At 38.9% G+C, this 15965-nt stretch overlaps 1 protein-coding gene across 1 annotated transcript in view; it reads right to left on the bottom strand.

The window, feature by feature from the left end:
* Nucleotides 1-15343, bottom strand: part of Gcc2 (GRIP and coiled-coil domain containing 2) — a 41337-nt gene extending 25994 nt beyond the window's left edge. Inside the window, exons 1-7 of the mRNA XM_042695369.1 lie at nt 15269-15343; nt 14759-14815; nt 13261-13345; nt 11865-11932; nt 7301-7405; nt 3120-5585; nt 1370-1439 (exon numbers count right to left, since the gene is read on the bottom strand). Of these exons, the coding sequence (XP_042551303.1) occupies nt 1370-1439; nt 3120-5585; nt 7301-7405; nt 11865-11932; nt 13261-13345; nt 14759-14815; nt 15269-15274 (2857 nt within the window). The 5' untranslated portion in view covers nt 15275-15343. The remainder of the gene's footprint in view (nt 1-1369; nt 1440-3119; nt 5586-7300; nt 7406-11864; nt 11933-13260; nt 13346-14758; nt 14816-15268) is intronic.
* Between the last annotated feature and the right edge of the window lie 622 nt (nt 15344-15965).

Below are 15965 nucleotides of genomic sequence, written 5' to 3'. Positions count from 1 at the left end.
ATATTTTTCTTTCCTAAAACCCATAATATTAGGGAATTGTCACCTATGTTTCCAAACCTGATAGAAAGGTCTCAGCACTTATCTTACTTATTGGAAACAATCAGTGGCACTTGCCTTGGCTAAATATTGTTCTACTTCTTTCACTTCAAATGTACTTGTGGAAACTTTCAAGGCATTTACTGTTCCAGGTTTCAGTATCTTGATGTCTGTTCCTTCTCAATCTCCCTTGTTTCTATCATTCAAAGACAAGGAACAACCTGTCTATGGTCCTCATTTTTTTCTGTACTGCCTTGATTTTCAATCATGTCATTTTTATTTTATTTTTTTATTGTTTAATCATGTCATTTTTAATGCAAGTTACACATTTTAATCTCTAGCCTAGGTATTTCATTAACTCCAGATTTATATAGCATTCTATATAACATCTCCATTTGAACTAGTATTTATACTTTTATAACACAGAGCATCCCTTTCTACCCTAATCACTCATTTTAAAAAACTGAGAATTATTCTAAACTCTTTCAACTGACCATTAGATTTAGGTACTACAGAACATTATACAAAATTTTTAAGTCTCTATTTCTTTAACTCCCTTCCCCACCCCCCATCTGTCATGGGGCTTGAACTTAGGGCCTAGGCACTGGTCCCTGAGCTCTTCTGCTTAAGACTAGTACTCTACCACTTGAAACACAGCTCCACTTCCAGTTTTCTGGTGTGTAACTGGAAATGAGTTGCATGGGCTTTCCTGTCCAGGCTAACTGTGATTATCAGATTTTAAGTCTTCTGAGTAGCTAGGATTATTGGCATGAGCCACCAGTGCCTAGACATTTCTTCAACTTTAACTGGGATAAATGCCTACTGCAAAGAATAAAGTGTGAAGTCTCAACTCTTCCTCATATCCTGAGAACTTCCTATTCTTGAGATTATAGATGTGAGACACCCACTGTTCCTTTCTTCTGTAACACATTCCTTATTTGAAACCCAACTGAAGAACTTGCTCTGTGATGGTCTTCTTCAAAGCAGGCAACTTCCTATGCTATCAGCACTATATGGAATCTACACTCCAGCTACTGCACTTTCAGCCTCTTAGCAGTGAGCTTCTCTATCTTGTTTACTTTTTTATTACCAGTGTGTAGAACAGTTGAACACTCAAATAATGTCTGTTAAATGGATGAAAGATCCAAAACGATCATGGAAGCATTTAAAAATGGAGTCATACACACTAGTGCTTAAGGGGAATAGGGATGAGAGGAGAATAAAACAGCAGTATTTTCTCTATCTTTAAAAATTAATTGGCTACTGTATTCCCAATTTATTCTACTATTAGCAAGCTTATTTAAGCTGATAATACCTGTAAAGCCATAATTACCTATTTTTTCTTCCAGCTCTTTTAATGAAGACAGTTGATCATTTTTTACGTGTGATTTCTCTAAGGAATCCTAGATTTTGAAGGGGAAAATAAACACAAAAACCAGAATTCATTATCAGTCCTTGCAATCAACTGGCCATCACTATAGGATGAGAAAATTATTGCCAATGAGAAATCATGTAAAAACTAGTTTCCTTGTCTTCCTTCGGTTGATAGAGGAGGTAGCAGTAACATCATCATGTGTATGGCATTTATTATTTAAAAAAACAGTACCAATGGGGCTGGGAAGGTGGCTCAGTGGTAGAGCGCTTGCCTTGCATGCCTGAGGCCCTGGGTTCGATTCCTCAGCACCATATAAGCAAAAAGAAAAAAGCCAGAAGTGGCGCTGTGGCTAAAGTGGTAGACCACTAGCCTTGAGCTGAAGAGCTGAGGGACAGTGCCCAGGCCCAGAGTTCAGGCCCCATAGCCGGACCCAAAAACAAAAACAAAAACAGTACCAAAGGGCAAGATGAGCAACATGATACACCTCAACGACATGTAGAATAAAGTGATAATAAAATGTCATACTTCTACATCACTTTAAAAAATACCTTAAAACTGTACCAAAATTGAAATAGCACTATAGTTTCTTATTCAACTGTTCCCTAAGATACAACAAAGCCAAACATGATGGCTTCCTACCAATAATCCCAGCTACTTGTTAAGTAGAGATAAGAAAAATCCATGGTTCACTGTCTCAATAATAAATTAACTTGCCATGGTAGTGTACACCATATGCACTATTATACCTGTAACTGCCAGCTATGCAGAAGACATAAGTTAGGAAGATGGCAGTCTGAGGCCAATATAATAAATACCCTATCAGAAAAATAATTATGCTAGGTACCATCCATTCATTCTTGCAGTCCTAGCTACTTCCAAAGCTGAGATATTGAGAATGACAGTTTGAAATCGTACCAGTAGAGTCCTTGAGACTGTCTCCAAAATAACAAGCAAAAGCCAGACTTAAGAGTCATGGCTCAAGAAGTAGAGTACGAGTCAAGCAAGCAAAAAGAGTGAGAGACCTTGAATTCAAGGCCTGGTACTGACAAAAAAATAACTGGAGGCATGGCTCAAATTATAGATCACTGCTTAGCAAGTGTGAAGCCCTGAGTTCAAATTCAGGCACTATATATCACAGAAAAATTAAACTCAGTTTTTCATTAGTTCAGTTTTTGGTAGATTAATTATAAAAGTTTGACCAAACCATTTAATTTCCCAATCATTTAATCTTATTTAAGTGCAAGATTTTAAAATAAATTATGTATGCTACAAAAAAGGCCAATGTGATTAATATAGTATACACAGCAAAAATTTTAACATATTTGTTAGAAATCTGCCACTAAGCAGAGCTCACGCCTGTAATCCTAGCTACTCAGAAAGCTGAGATCTGAGGATTGAGGTTTTAAGTCAGGCCATGCAGGAACCTCCATGAGACTCTTATCCCCAATTAACTACCAGAAAACCAGAAGTGGCACTGTGGCTCAGTGGTAGAGTGCTTGCCTTGAGCTGAAGAGCTCAGGGACAGCACCCAGACCCAGAGTTCAAGACCCATGACTAACAAGAAAAATAAAATTTTGCCACTAGAGCTTCACTGTTTAAAAAAAGCCAGTTATTTTGAAGTGCAAAATGTTAAGGAATATATTTCTAGAGTGTATAGCCAAAATATTTGAATCAAATTAAATCCAACTGAATTCCAAAATGATAGTACCTTTAATAATGCCAACTCTGCTCTCACATCTTGTAATTCAGATTCTTTTTGTTCTAGTAATGGCCTTAGGTCTTCATGTTCTGTTGTAAAAGATTTTTCATTACTGGTTTCATTTCTGCTATGTAACATTTGAGATACTTCTTCAACCTGAATTAAAAGATTCTGATTTTCAAGTCTTGTTTTTTCATTAGTGTTCTTCATTTCTAGAAGCTCAAGTTGTAGAGCTTCTTTCTCTGACACTGTTTCTTCTAACTTTTTACTCAAGAGAACTTTGTCCTGTTCATAGTCTCTTAGCAAAGACCTAAGTTCTTTACACTGAATTGCATTCTCTTCTTGAAGGCACTTAATTTTTTCTTCAAATTCTAATATCCTTTCATCACATTGAAAAATCAAGTGGTGTTTTTCTTCATTTATTTTTGTTAAGGATTTACCCAGAGCTTGTAGGACGTTTCCAACATCTTCATTTTCTTCTGAAACTGTTGACCCCAACTGTTTAAGAAACCCATATAATTGAGATTTGACAAATGACTTCTGAGCTTCTTCCTTTTCAAATAGGTTATTTAAATGATCTCGCTCTTCAATCATTAAGTGAAGTTTCTTTTCTAATTCAGAAATATGTTCTTTAAGTTTAAGATCTCCTTCTTTTTGAGACAGAAGAATTTCCAAATCTCTACTCAATTGGTTCTTTTCAGAATTTAGTCTATTATTTTCCTCATAGAGAGATTTTATTTCAGATGACAATGCTTCCCGGTCTTCAGAGTCAGTTTTCATGTGAACTGTAAGTTGTTCTAGTTTCTGGTCACTTTGACTCTTTTCTTTTAAAGTCTCATGTAGTCTTCCTGTTAATTCATTTACTCTCTGCTCTAGTTCACTCTGCTGCGTGGCAGATTGTTCCACTTTCTCCTGAAGTTCTATAGCCAAGCTATGTTCCCTTTCGCATTTTTTATGGAGATTATCTATCTCTTCGTGGGAATTTTTAATTTTACTTATGAAATCATCTTTTTCTGCACTAAGAGAGCTTACCTTTACTTCTAATTCTTTTAATGCAGCATCTCTTTGACTGAGAGTAATGATGTTCTCTTCATTCTTTTTCTGAAGGCTCTTTATGGTATTTTCAAGTTCTGGCACTAACTCTTGTTGAGATATTAACTTTTCATTTTCCCTCTGAAGATGATTCACAGTTTCAAGAAGAGCATCTTTTTCATTAAAAGCAGTTCTCAGCTTCTGCTGAAGTTCATGAACATCCGATGCTTGCTGCTGCTTCATTGATTCAAATTCTTGACTTATTTTTCCAGCTGATTCTCCCAGTTCTGTTTGTAAAATTTCCATAATCTCTCGCAAACTCTCATAATTTAAGATTGCTTCTTGCTTTTCTTGTTGTAGGTTTTCACACTGTTCCTTAAGACCCTGTATTTCAAACATTAATGTTAACTTTTCTTTTTCTGAGCCTGACAAAAGAGTCTCATTTAGTTCTGATATTTCTTTTTGATGATGTTCCTTAAGATCTTCTACTTCTCTATTATGTTGATCTGTGGCATGGCTGAACTGTTTATTTAAATCTTCTAGTTCATATTTTAATTTTTCTATTACACAGCCCTGTTCTTCTTTAGCTAGTAACAGTTCATTAATTTTAAACTCCAAGTCTTCTCGCTCATGAAAAAACTCATCCTTTATATGTTGGGCATCCATTTCAAGTTTTAATTTAAGATTATTCATGTAAGTAACTTCATCTTTTAAAATACTATGTTGAGATTCCAGTTCTTTTAAGGAATCTTCTAAATGTTTAACTTTCTCATTTGCTACTTGTTCTATCAAAGTATCTTCTTGTAAGAGCACAGAACAAATCTGACTTTCTTGGTTTACATTTGAGGTGCCTTTCCTTAAATTTTCTAATTCATACTCATACTTCTCCTGGATGTTCTTCTTACTTACCTCACACTGCTGTACTAAGTTCTCTGTTTGCTGGTTTAGCTTGTTTATTTCTGACTCATGTTCTTTAGCTGATGCTTCAATCTGGCACAGCAACTCTTTCACTTCTTCCTGATGTATAGCTTTCAACTGCAAAAGTTCTTCTTGTAAGCTAGTAATATCTTTTTGGTAATGCTGAGAGTTTGTCTTAATAATATTTTGAAGATGAGTAATCTCTTGTTTCTTTTCATCAGTGCTAGCTTCCAACTGCTTTTGTAGATACAAAATTTGCTCCTCAAAAGCTGGCCTAATTTTCTGAATCTCTTCTTGTAGTCTTTTAACATTATCTTCAGAGTCTCTGTGAAACTTAAGTTGTTCTAAAAGTTCTGATTGTTTATTCATTGCTTCTTCCAGTTCTTTTTGTAAGGTAGCTTCATCTTCACTATGCTTGGAGTGTATTGCTAACAATTCATTTTTCAAATTTTCAATTTCTTTCACATACTTTCTCTGTGATTGTTCAAACTCCTTGTGCATATCTTTCATCTTACTGATAGACTCCTGTAACAAAAATAAACAGGAAAATTATTTAAGTAAGACACAGAAACCTCTGTCCTCAAATGCACCTAGAGAAATACAATAGTGATATATTCTAAGAATTTTTGTTAGGATTATCCTATCTTAAGGTACTACATGCCAGAAATACTAAACCTGTTACTTAGTAGTAATTGACTAGAAAAATTTCTGCATTTAATTTTCATTGAAAGGGAATAAATTAGCCAGGCACCAGTTGCTCACACCTGTAACCCTAGCCACTTAGGTCAATATGAGGAGGATAGTGGTTCTAGGCCAGCCTGGGCAAAAAAGTTCAGGAGACAATTTCAGAGAAAGAACTGTGTATAGTGGTATGTGGCTGTCATCCTATGATGGGAAGCATAGAAACAGAAGGATAGTGGTCCATTGGATGCACATGGACAGGAAGTGAAACTGGATCACAAAAATAATCAGTATTAAAAAAGGGCTAGAGCTGTGGCTCAATAACAGAGCAATATTGAACAGTTCACAGAATAGCATGTCAGCTGAGCAAGCATATGGCTCTGAGTTTAATTCCCAGTGTCTTTCCAAAGAAAGTAATAAAGGGGGCCCAGGAATGTGGCAGAGTGCTTGCCTACCATGCACAAAGTCCTGGGTTTGGTTCCTCAGTACCACATAAACGCAAAAAACCAGAAGTGGTGCTGTGGCCCAAAGTGGCAGAGTACTAGCCTTGAGTGAAAGAACTCAGGGACAATACCCAGGCCCCAAATCCAAGCCCCATGACTGGCAGAAAAAAAAATAAACAACTAATAAAATTATTTAAGTTGTAAGTCATAAATCTTCAACTTACAGCTCTGGAATAAATTAATTGAAAACTTTTTAGAGAAAATTAGCTTAGACCTAACAGGCAAGAAAGCAGAAATATGCTACTAGAATTGAACTGAACAGGTAATAGTAGTTTGCATTATATTAAAATCAATTTACTTTTTAAAAAGAATGACATTACAGAGAAAAAATTAAACAATGTAATAAGTAAATATTAACTCTTGTTACTCTTGTTTCTGTGTAATTGGATGATGGTACTTAAAACAATCTTAATCTTTGCTTTTGTATTTCATAAAATGGTATAAAACTAGATTCGATGCTTTTCTTTTTTTCACAGTCCTGGGCTTTGAATGCAGGGCCTTGTGCTTGCTCAGGTGGCATTCTTAGCCTCCGGAGTTTCTAAAATTGCTAGATACTCAGGTATGGGCCATTGGCAGCTGGCATTTTATTTCTTCTCTTTCTTTTTCTTTCTTTCTTCCTTCTCTCTCTCTTTCTTTCTTCCTTTCTTTTTATTTTTATTTATTTATTTATTTTTTGGGTCCGGATGTGGGGCCTGAACTCTGGGCCTGGGCGCTGTCCCTCAGCTCTTCAGCTCAAGGCTAGTGCTCTACCACTTGAGCCACAGCGCCACTCCGGCTTTTTTCTTTTTTTGCTTATGGTGCTGAGGAATCGAACCCAGGGCCTCAGGCATGCAAGGCGAGCGCTCTACCACTGAGCCATCTTCCCAGCCCTCTTCCTTTCTTTCTTGACAAGTATATTGCTCTATAGCCCAGGTTGGTCTCAAACTCTTGATTGTCCTGCTTAAGTCTTCCAAGTATTGGTATTACATACATATGCCACCGTGTCAGCCCTGGGTTAGTTTGTTTGGAAGGTTTTACACTGTGTAAGCTAACAAAAAAAATTAAATGTTGTCTTACCTCGACTTCTTGCTTCATTTTAGTATTTTCCTTCTTTAGAGAAAGACATTGTTGCTCAGTCTCTGCTTTTTCCAGAAGTACAGCATCCAGACGTTCAGTCAATGCCTGTTTTAGAACAGGATGATGCGTTTGTGTGTGGTTAAAAAAAAATGGTTGACTAAATGCATAATTATCTCCTGTTTTCAAACCATGCTAAAGAGAATAAAATTGAAAAGGTATAAACCTAAGAACAAAGAGAAAAAGAGAAAAGACATGAGGACAGGAGAAATTTCAATGCATACTTCTGGAAAGCTGAAAGAGAAGAAGGATGAACTATATTAGAAAAAGAAAGGTATGGTACCAGGGATGCAGACATGAGAAGCTATCACTGTTCAGAAATGAGATGCCCAGAAACTGGTAAGAGCAGGGGCTAGAGGTATGGCTCAGTAGTAGAGAGCTTGCCTAGCATTTGTAATAAGGCCCTTGGTTTTATTCCCAGGATCAAAACTGAAACACAGAAACAAAACAAAAAAGCTAAACAAGTAAGTGATAAAACTCAACATATTAGTGATAACACGTACTGTAAAGGGAGATGTGTTAGGTTCAAAGCTGGGGATTGATCTCTGAACAGAGAATAGTCAAAAGAACAGGCAAGAAATAACCTATATTTCTCTTCTCCCACAAAAGGTCTGTTTTGTGTGGAAGAGATTTCCTCTTTGAATGGGAGCAGCTAGTAAAACAGAAAACACATCAATAACACAAGTCAGTTGTTTTAAAAGAAAAAGCTAAGATAACAGACTCTTCTAGTAAAGCTGATCAAGAGCATGGAAAGTTTAAGAGATTATGAGCACTTATCTCTCAATAATTCTGGGATTTCAAGTAAAATGACAAAAAAAATTAGAAGCATAATTCTAGCTACTTATAAGCTAGTAAGATCCCATATCAACAAATGGCATAGTTGTATACATCTATAATCCTAATGACCTGAGAAGTGCACACATGAAGATCACAGTTCCAGGGTGGCTCAGGCAAAAAGTAAGACTCTATCTGAAAAATAACTAAAGCAAAAAAGCGTTGAGGGTATGATTCAAGTAGCAAAACACCTGGTTAGCAAATGGTAGGTCTTGAGCTGAAACCCTAGAAGTGAAAAGAAAACAAGCAAAATGAAGAAAAAAAGAAAAATAAATAAAATGAATAGTTAAAAATTATCTTCTGCGGGCTGGGAAGGTGGCTCAGTAGTAGAGCGCTTGCCTTGCATGCATTAGACCCTGGGTTCGATTCCCTAGCACCACATAAGCAAAAAGAAAAAAAGCCGGAAGTGGCGCTGTGGCTCAAGTGGTAGAGCGCTACCCTTGAGCTGAAGAGCTGAGGGGCAGAGCCCAGGCCCAGAGTTCAGGCCCCACGACGGGACTACAAAAAAATAAAAAAATAAATAAATTATCTTCTGTGGGCTGGGAAGGTGGCTCAGTGGTAGAAAGCTTGCCTAGCAAGCATGAGGCCCTGGGTTCAATTCCTCAGCACCACATAAGCAGAAAAGGCCAGAAGTGGTGCTGTGGCTCAAGTGGTAGAGCACTAGTCTTGAGCTGAAGAGCTGAGGGACAGTGCCTAGGCCTACAGTTCAGGCCCCACATCCCACATACACACAAAAAAATTATCTGCTGTGGGGCATGGGTACCTCATGCCTGTAATCCTAGCTACTTAGGAGGCTGAGATATGAGGATTGCAGTTCAGAGCCAGCCTAGACAACAAAGTCCATGACTCCTCTCCAATTAAATACAAAAAAAAAAAAAGCTGAAAGTGGAGCTGTGGCTGAAATTGTAGAGCACTAGCCTTGAGCAAAAAAACTTAGGACAGCAAGCTCCAGGACTGGGACTAAAAGTATTTTTTTAAAAAAAAAAGCACAATGAGATTTGTAGAAATTATTTTAAGGAGTATAAAGGGGGAGGTCATAGAGGGTTGAGACTGCTCAGGATCTACTATATTCATGTGTGGAAATGTCACAATTAAATCTCTCCTGTATAACTAACATATGCTAATTAGAAAAAGGTTAAAGAGGGCAACAGGTATCACATCATATTAAGAAGAAATCAACTTCAGGTGGACTAAGACTTGTTACAAACATAGCTTTAAAGCTCTTAGAAAATATCTTCTAAACAGTAGACTAGAGAAAGAACCAACTGAGAATATTTCCATATAAAATAATCTGTAGAAAAAGTTCTACAAATCATTAAGAGACCAGACTCTCTGGCCCATAAGAAAATGGGTGTTGGTCACAGAGAAGACCATTGAATAGTATTATTATTTTAAAGCTGAACCTTCAGTAACTTTTGATGTGGCAATTCCACTCATTTAGCTACACAAATTTTTTGTACATGTATATAGGAATGCATACAATAAAGCTCCCAGCACTGTATTATACAAAACAAGGCAAAATCGTTGCCTAGCACAGCATAGTCCAGAAGTGAATTGACTTATAACAACACAATGGGATATTCTCTAGCATCCATGGTGATAAGCAGTGGGAAGCTTTAGGAGACCGCTAAGGGCAAAAGCCCTAAAACAATACAAACAACATGAAGTCAATAACTAAAATTGATTTTTAAATGCTACGTATTTTTGGTGCGTTACAACTTTATACAGGAAAGGGAAAGGGACAATAAATATGGGCCTTGTGAAATAGGGGGTTGAATAAGAATGGGCACAAATTTCACAGAAAGATGCACATTATTTTTAAGATCCTAGATTTCTCTTTGGCACGTAGGTCATTACACTAAGAATAATTAAATTAGAAGGAAACAGTGCAAAAGAAATGGAAGTAAACTTCAAGATAGCATAAATCTATTTTCTCAGAAAGAAAGTTGGATCTTTAAGACAAATGAAAAAGAATATTCAGATATCAAGGACTTCTTCAATATTAAACATTTCAAGCCTTAAAGAGAAATTTTAACACAATCATGGAAAATTTTTAAAAAATAGACATTTCTTAGATAAAATGGAAAATTGGACCCAAAACATAACATTCTACAAGGTTCTGTGGCATACTCTATATATAGACTGTCTCCTTTAATGGATAATCAACTATTTCCACTTCACTTGCCTCTTTTTCTTTTCCATTTCCTGGAATTAATTTCAATAAACACTATTTTATCTATTCAGAGGTACAGAGGCATGTTCCCTTTGTGTTCTTCCCCTAAGAGTAGTATCCTCCTTAGGTCTGTGTCACTTGCCTTTTCTATACATACTACAAAAACTAAAATTCCAGACCCCAGATCTCCCAAGGCAACAGGATAAAGACACAAGAACACAAAAATCAAGTGTGTCTCTGTGGTATCTACTGGGAAACCATGCCAGACCTAAGATCATCTATTTCTGAATTTCTCTGTTAAATAACTCCAATAGAAAAAAACTATTAAAAAAAAAAACGTGAAACAGATATAAAAAAAATTGTAGAATAAAGGCATTTTAAAATAAAGAACAAAAAATAAAAAAAAATAAAGAACAGCTAGGCGCTGGTGCTCACACCTATAATCCTAGCTACTCAAGAGGCTGAGATCTGAAAATTGTGGTTCAAAGCCAGGCCAGGCAGGAAAGGCCTTGAAACTCTTATCTCCAATAAACCACCAGAATACTGGAAGTGGCGCTGTGGCTCAAGTGATAGAGTGCTACTAGCACAGTGCTCAGACCCACAGTTCAAGCCCCATGACCGAAAAAATAAATAATAGCCTCAAAATTTATCTTCAATGTATTTATTCTCAAGAAGCTAATAAAGAATGTGCTCTATTAGAAAGTAGGCATGTGACCTAGACAAGTGACCTAGAGCAAACGGGTCTAACATAAGAAAGCAAAGCACAAGTTTAGTGTTTTGCAAAGGTGAGTTTCAGGAGAACTGCAATAGACCTTAGAATTGCACAGACCAAATGCACATAGGAACACAGGGAAAGGGTCATGCAAATGCAGACCAAAAGGCCCATTGGAGAGATATCCTGAAGCAATACTTGGGCTGTGCTGACTGATAAAGATGGAGGATAAAGGAAAGAGGGAGAGAAAACACCTCTAAAGTTAAAAGGCAAGAAAACCAGTGGTGCTGCTGACTCAACTTGAAAAGGGGGTTTGGTGAGGTTGAGTTTGAGATGACAAAATGTGTAAAAATTTTCCCTCAGGCAGCTCAAACTGTAACTATCAGATGGGGACCAGTGGTCATATCCAGGAATATAGATCTAGCTAAAATCATTGAAGTCCTGAACACAGCATTTTTTTGAAGGGGATAGGAAGGAAAAAGTAAGACAGAGACTGAGGCAATGACTATGATCACTAGGGACAATAATCCTTAGTCCTTAGGGACTATGAGGGAACAGAAAGAGAATATTCATTGCAGATAAAAAAAACCTTTGGAGTTATTAGCACCCCTTTGTTATTTTGTTTTCACTGTGAACCAGAGAGGTTGGGGTAGAACAAGGACAGAAAGCCTGCACTGTTATGACTTACGTGCCTCTGCCAGACTAATAACACCCCCCAAAATGCTATTTATCATAAGATATTTTCTCTAAGAAAATAGAAAAGCAGTATTCACAATGGTTTTTATTACCTTAGTAATATCATCAGTTCCTTTACCAACAGATTGTGACTTGAGTTCTTCAATTTCTTTGTCTAATTCTAAATAATCAAAAAAATTTCATTTCAAAATGAAGAAATTACCACTGAATTGTTAGGACCATTTAAAAAAAACCCACCAAACATCCAAATTAGAATATTTTTAAGCAAACACTGAAAAATATTAATTTCACCCATTTACTATTATTACATTTTTCCTTTTTATTAATGGAAAACTTAAAAAAAAAACCAGAAAAGTAGACAAAATAGTATAATCAATGTTCCCATTCCCATTTTAGCAATTACTATATGACCAATTTCATTTCATCTCAAATATACTCCCTTTCTCCTCTCTTCTGATCCTGTGTCTGACCATTGTAGTAATTTTCAAGCAAATCCTAGAAATCCTTTTATTTCAGATATAATACTTCTTACGGTATAATCTTAAAGCAGCACCTAATCTCATAGTAAACCTGTTAATCTAGATATTTCAACAACACGTGTCTAGTTCTGGAGCCTCCCTCCCCCACACGCCCCCTCAATTCAGCACTCTACCCCTTGAGCCATGCCTTTAGCAACATTTTTAAATACTTATACTAATAAAGAACATAAACATATATTTTTCTTCTAGAATAAAAAGAAAAGGAAACTGAATAGAGAATCAAACAATTTCAACATATATACAATTCAAATTTTTAAGAATGGAAATCTTTTATTATATTACATAAGAAATCATGTCTTTGAGCACATAAATTTGTGTTTACAACTTTTCAACTGATTCCTCTAGAACAAACTTAATCCACAAGAATTTACAATTTAGGGTCTGGGAAGGCAGCCCAGTGGTAGAGCGCTTGCCTCGCATGCATGAGGCCCTGGGTTCGATTCCTCAGCACCACATAAGCAGAAAAAGGCAGAAGTGGCGCTGTGGCTCAAGTGGTAGAGCGCTGCCTTGAGCTGAAGAGCTGAGGGACAGAGCCCAGGCCCAGAGTTCAAGCCCCATTACCAACAAAAAAAAAAAGAATTTACAATTTATGTGAGGTTAAAAAAATGCTAAACTTTGTAAGTTTTTTCAATAGTACTCATGAATTTATTTTTATTACTCAAAGGTAACTACAAGGGCTGAATGTAGTGGTGAACACCTGTACCCCAGCATTTAGGATGAGGAGACAGGAAGAAGTGAGTTTGTAGCCAGCATGGGTTGTGAGATTTTGTCTTAGGAAAAAGAAGAAAAACAAAAAACCTGGACTGTGAAACATGAGTTAAATTGTTAAATAATAAAATTTCATTGTACTAAGATGCATGGGACATCATGGGGCAAATAAAGACAGGTTTTAAAACAGTGCTACTTTAAAAAATAATTTTTAGCCAAGATAATGTTTTCAATCCAGTACCTGTACACTTTGACTTAGCTTTCTGTAACAGCATCATTTGCTTCTTGGCAAACTTGATGAGATCTTCTTTGGGTAATGTTTCCAGCTGAAAGATGTAGTCATATTACCAATGTTATTAACTCATGTTTCTAAGCACTCCACAATAAAACCCCATAATGTCTACCTAGAAATAAAAATACTAAATATTTGATCTAATCAAACATGTTTGTTACAAAATTTTTAAAAATTAGCACATGTAATTTTAACTCAATAATGATTAGCTATCAGGCAAAACAAAACAAAAACAGTACATAACCTCTCACAGATCAGGGCCTGGGCCCTGTCCCTGGATTCCTTTCACTCAAGGCTAGTGCACTACTACTTGAGCCACAGCACTACTTCCGACTTTTTCTGTGATTAATTGGAGATAAGAGTCTCACAGACTCTGTCTGGCTTTGAATTGTGGCCTTCAGATCTCAGTCACCTGAGTACCTAGGATTGGAGGAGCCATCATTGTCCAGCATCATGTTGATTTTTTTAAACTGTACAATTAGGGATTGCAAATAATCAATCAAGTTCCATGAAATTGTAAAATTTATTCTAAGTTGAAAGTCATACCTGGCCACATGAACATATGAGCATAATTATATAGCAAGAAGATCCATCAGGGAACACTTAGGCTTTAAATGAAAGTATTAGGTTTTACTAGTCCCTTTGGGCTCAGTTTTCTCATCTATAAAATGAGAATGACAACAGAACGTATTCTCATGGTTACTATAAAGCTTTTTGGTGCTGGTATTGGGGCTTAAAACTCTGGGTGCAGGGATGACCCTTATTATTTGATCAAGACTGGCACTACTGTTCCACTTCTGACTTTTCGGCGATTAACTGGACCTAAGAGTCTCACTGACTTTTCTTCCTGGATGGCTTAGAATGATGATCCTTAGATCTCAGTCTCTTCGAGTAGCTAGGATTACAAGCCTGATTACAGTCCTGTTAAGGATTGGCTTTCATGGTTATCATGAAGTTTAAAGGAAGAAAAGGAGTGCTTAGGCAAGTGCCTGCAACTTGGTGTCTAAACAATAAACCTCAGCATTAAACCAGCATCTTTCAGAAGTCAGTGGATGTTGAATACAGTACAGTGCACACACAAAAGAAAAACAAACCCAAAAACCAAAAAACAAAACAAAAGCCCGTTTATCACAGGCAGGAACTAGAGCCCACAGAACAGTTCCTCGATTCCTAAGTTACTGCTTTTTTTTCAGAGTTGCTACACAAAGCTCCATAAATCACACTGCTTTCCTTCATGTCTGAAAAAAGTGCAAGATCTCTTAGCCAGAAATTAACAAAGAGCAGGAAGACAATTTAAAAAAAAAAAGTGTTTCCCTATCAAGAAATAACAATGAAAAAAAAAAAAAAACTGAAAATGGGACGGGTGACTGTACATTTAACCCCCAATCCTTCCAGGGCAGGTTAGCTCTTTTACACAGGCCTTTCATGCGTCGGAGGCTCTCCTCACCTTAGATTTTCCGGTCCCAGGGGTGGCGGGAGAGGCCACCCCATCTTGAGCTGGGTCCTGCAAAACAAATAGCCAGGGCTCAAAGGCAGTGCTCCGAAGCCCGGCCGCCACGCGCGCCAACTCTTACAGGTAAACACGGCTACCGTCGTGGCAAACGGCGCTCGAGCACGGGGTGAAGGGGGCGGGGGCGGGCAGGTGACCCCCGGGCTGGGGCGGGCTGGTGACCCCCAGGCTGGGGCGGGCTGGTGACCCCCAGGCTGGGGCGGGCTGGGCGGGCAGGTGACTCCCGGGCTGGGGCGGGCTGGGCGGGCAGGTGACCCCCCCCCCCCCCGGCGGCGGCGCCTCAGGAAGCGGGACGCGCGGCGCAGGGCTTCGGGCGCGAGGTAGGGGTGACCATGCCAACCTCCCTCCTCCCCTTCCCACGAGTTCCACCCCAAGTCCCCACCCTGGGCGCGAAAAGGCTAGTCGCCGAGATGGCCCGCCTGAGCCTGACCGCGGAGAACGCGTTACCTCCATCGTCCCGCAGTCCCGCGGTTCGGCCGGAGCTGCCACCGCAGGTCTTCCGTCAGCGGCGGTCTCTGACGTAGCCTCGAGCACGGGTCAAAGGTCACGTTCTCCGGGGCGGCACCAGCTCCCGCGTCTCCATGGCTACGAGCCGGCAGCGCTTCCGGTTCCGTCTCCGCGGTCCGAGTGGAGTGGTACATTGTGCGTGACTGGCCAGGCTCACTGCTAGTTCCGCCCACTAGCAGACGTGAGGTGGGGGTGTGGGGCAGAGGAGGTGGGACCAGGGGCGTGACGCGGCGTGGCAGTGTCAGTGCCGGCCGTGCTCGTCCCAGACACGGAAGCCTTTGGAGGGTTTGCCTAGGCGCGGGTGTCTCCGAGTACCTAGCCGAGGTACCGCTGCTTCCGCGGGCCTTCCTAGGCAGATGCTGTGGCCAGATGCTGTGCCCCGTTTGTGAATGGATTGATTGATTTGTCGTGGGATTGGACTCAGGGCCCCGGCGCTGTCGTTAGGGCTGGCGTTTTGCCATCGGAGCCACACCTCCACTTCCAGGTTTTTTGTAGTTAGGTTGGAGATAGGAGCCTCACGGACTTGACCGCCTGGGCTGGCTTCGAACCGCAATCTGTAGATCGCAGCTTCCTGAGGAGCTGGGATTCCAGGCTTGAAGGCCCTACCTCCAAACCCGTGCCCAGACATCGAGGCTGG

This window comes from Dipodomys spectabilis, unplaced genomic scaffold (assembly GCF_019054845.1).
Source record: "Dipodomys spectabilis isolate Male_0828 unplaced genomic scaffold, ASM1905484v1 ptg000187l, whole genome shotgun sequence".
NCBI classification, from domain to species: domain Eukaryota; kingdom Metazoa; phylum Chordata; class Mammalia; order Rodentia; family Heteromyidae; genus Dipodomys; species Dipodomys spectabilis.
Note: the sequence above shows the minus strand (reverse complement) of the source record. Positions and strands in the feature narration are given on the sequence as shown.